We start from the raw sequence: 2,175 nt of genomic DNA, 5'->3' as shown, positions 1-2,175 counted from the left end.
GAATAATACCATCCTTACAATCAAACATGGTGGTGGCAGCATCATCATGTCGGGATGTTTTCTGCCACCCAAACTGAGGGAAGGGTCTGAATATTATAAGGATAATTTATTTTTTTAAAGTGTCATTTTTGCACCAAAACAGTAAACGTTGAAGTGCTTTTTTCACTCTTTTACAAATCTACAGCAGAAAATAGTGCTACGCATGGTGCGTTCAAAGACCAGGAAAAAAGTTTTAAATGTTAGATCCGACAGTAACCAGCTGGTGCAGCCTTTGGTATTTTAGTCAAAATCACCTTCTGAGCTCCTTTACAAGTAATGTTTCTTGGACACAGAGAATGTAGGCCAGTGAAAATGAACCAGCTCTGTTTTRGATCAGCTTCAGATCATAACAAAATGTTGAAAGTGCAAAAAGCCTCTGCACCTCTGACAGGACTTGTCCTGAATCTGTTAGCGCAGAAGGAATGAGAAAAGAAAACATACCAGGCGCTCGGGTTATGAGGCTGGATGACGTGACGTTAATCTGCAGCAGAGATGTGCTGACAACGTGCATGCCCCGGCCTGATTCTGTTGTTTTATTCTGGTGCYTACCTATCTCGTGTGCGACTGTGAATGCGGCGTGGAGCCCGTCGTCCTCGATGACGGCACAGCTCCTCTCCGGAGAGCAGATGGTGCCGACGTCCGCCATGCCCAGGGTGTCGCAGGAGTGGTGGCCGCAGAGGTCCTGAACAAAAGAAATACAAGAAAGACATTTTTATTGAAGGGATTTCAAAAGTTTACTCAAAGTGTTCGGCTGAACGTTACACCTTAACATGTGATGCCAGATAATATTTGGTTTATCAGTTTAAAACAGTAAAACACCAGAACTATTTCCTTCTTGAAATATGCTTTCCTTTTAATAGGTTTACAACTGGGTGTCSATCTGTTAGATTACGTGCCAAACTCAAGGCTTGCGGGCCAAATGTTGCCCATCCATTGCATTTTATGTMGCCTGCCACAGCTATGAATATGTATTAATGTCTTAAAATGAGTGTATACTGATTTAAAGCCAGCATTGACCATACAGTGTAAAATCTCCATTTAGCTGCGTTTTTGCTGGCTACTTTAGYTGCWGCCCAGTTGTACTGGGAAGTGAGATTTTCCCACTTACAAGTCGTAAATTTAAACTGAAACACCCCTCTTGCGTGGATTCCCTTTGGGAAAGTGGGAGAATTTAGAATTCAAGACAGCAGCTACTCACCACAACTCAACAGTGAGTAAAACTCTCTTACTTTGACAGTATTTCTGTATTATTTWTTTCACATTTAGTCAGTCATACACATAGTACTTTTCAGTGTTTATAAGAGGGCGTCTTAAAACGCTGTTTCTACGCAGGAAACACCACGTAGAGCTCAGTTCCTGTTTGCTAGTGGAGCTCAGCCATAGCAATGAGACGAGGACCGTGATGTTTGATGTTTAGATGAAGTTAAAGCCGAAATGTCAAAGTTAATTACAACTGGCCTTTTAAGGGCTACAACAATGYTCATATGGCCCTCTCTGAAAATGAGTTAGACTCCTCTGTTAGACCAATTGACTGTGCCTGAGTATACTAGGCTGACTTCTGTTGGTTGGAGTGTCTTTAATATTGAGCTTTTTCTTGGCTACATCACTGGCAGACCCAAAAGGAAGTTGACCAGAATATATTATTTACTTTCTGTAACAATATTATTCTTTACTAATTAAACATAATTAAAGTYTAGTGATGATGTTTCTTATCATCTTTTTGCAGATGATATCCAGCTATATTGTTCCTTCAAGTCCACTGAGGTTCATAAACTAGACTCTTTAAAGAACTGCCTTGTTAAAATTAAACACTGGCTTAGCACTAATTCTTTGCAGTTAAACTCTATTAAGACTGATGTGCTGGTGATTGCTCCTGACGTTGTTTTCCCAAGAATACTAGTATCTGGGTGATCTGAGCTCTTATGCCAAATCTAACCTTAGAAGTCTTGGTGTGATTTTTGACAGAGGGATGTCACTAAAACATTATCCCAAACAACTCACTAGAAACTGTTTCTTTCAGCTTAGAAATATTTCCAAACTTAGAAGAGTTTTTTCCAAAGATGATTTAGAGTTGATCATTCATGCTTTTGTGTCCTCGTATAGACTATTGTAATAACCTTTTTTCCTGTCTTAATA

At 39.9% G+C, this 2,175-nt stretch overlaps 1 protein-coding gene across 1 annotated transcript in view; it reads right to left on the bottom strand.

The window, feature by feature from the left end:
* Positions 1-2,175, bottom strand: part of adamts5 (ADAM metallopeptidase with thrombospondin type 1 motif, 5 (aggrecanase-2)) — a 23,354-nt gene that overhangs the window by 6,338 nt on the left and 14,841 nt on the right. The window contains exon 2 of the mRNA XM_014018548.1: positions 589-721. Within this exon, the coding sequence (XP_013874002.1) occupies positions 589-721 (133 nt within the window). The remainder of the gene's footprint in view (positions 1-588; positions 722-2,175) is intronic.

Source organism: Austrofundulus limnaeus, unplaced genomic scaffold (genome assembly GCF_001266775.1).
Source record: "Austrofundulus limnaeus strain Quisiro unplaced genomic scaffold, Austrofundulus_limnaeus-1.0 Scaffold195, whole genome shotgun sequence".
NCBI classification, from domain to species: domain Eukaryota; kingdom Metazoa; phylum Chordata; class Actinopteri; order Cyprinodontiformes; family Rivulidae; genus Austrofundulus; species Austrofundulus limnaeus.
This window is presented reverse-complemented; position numbering and strand designations above follow the sequence as displayed.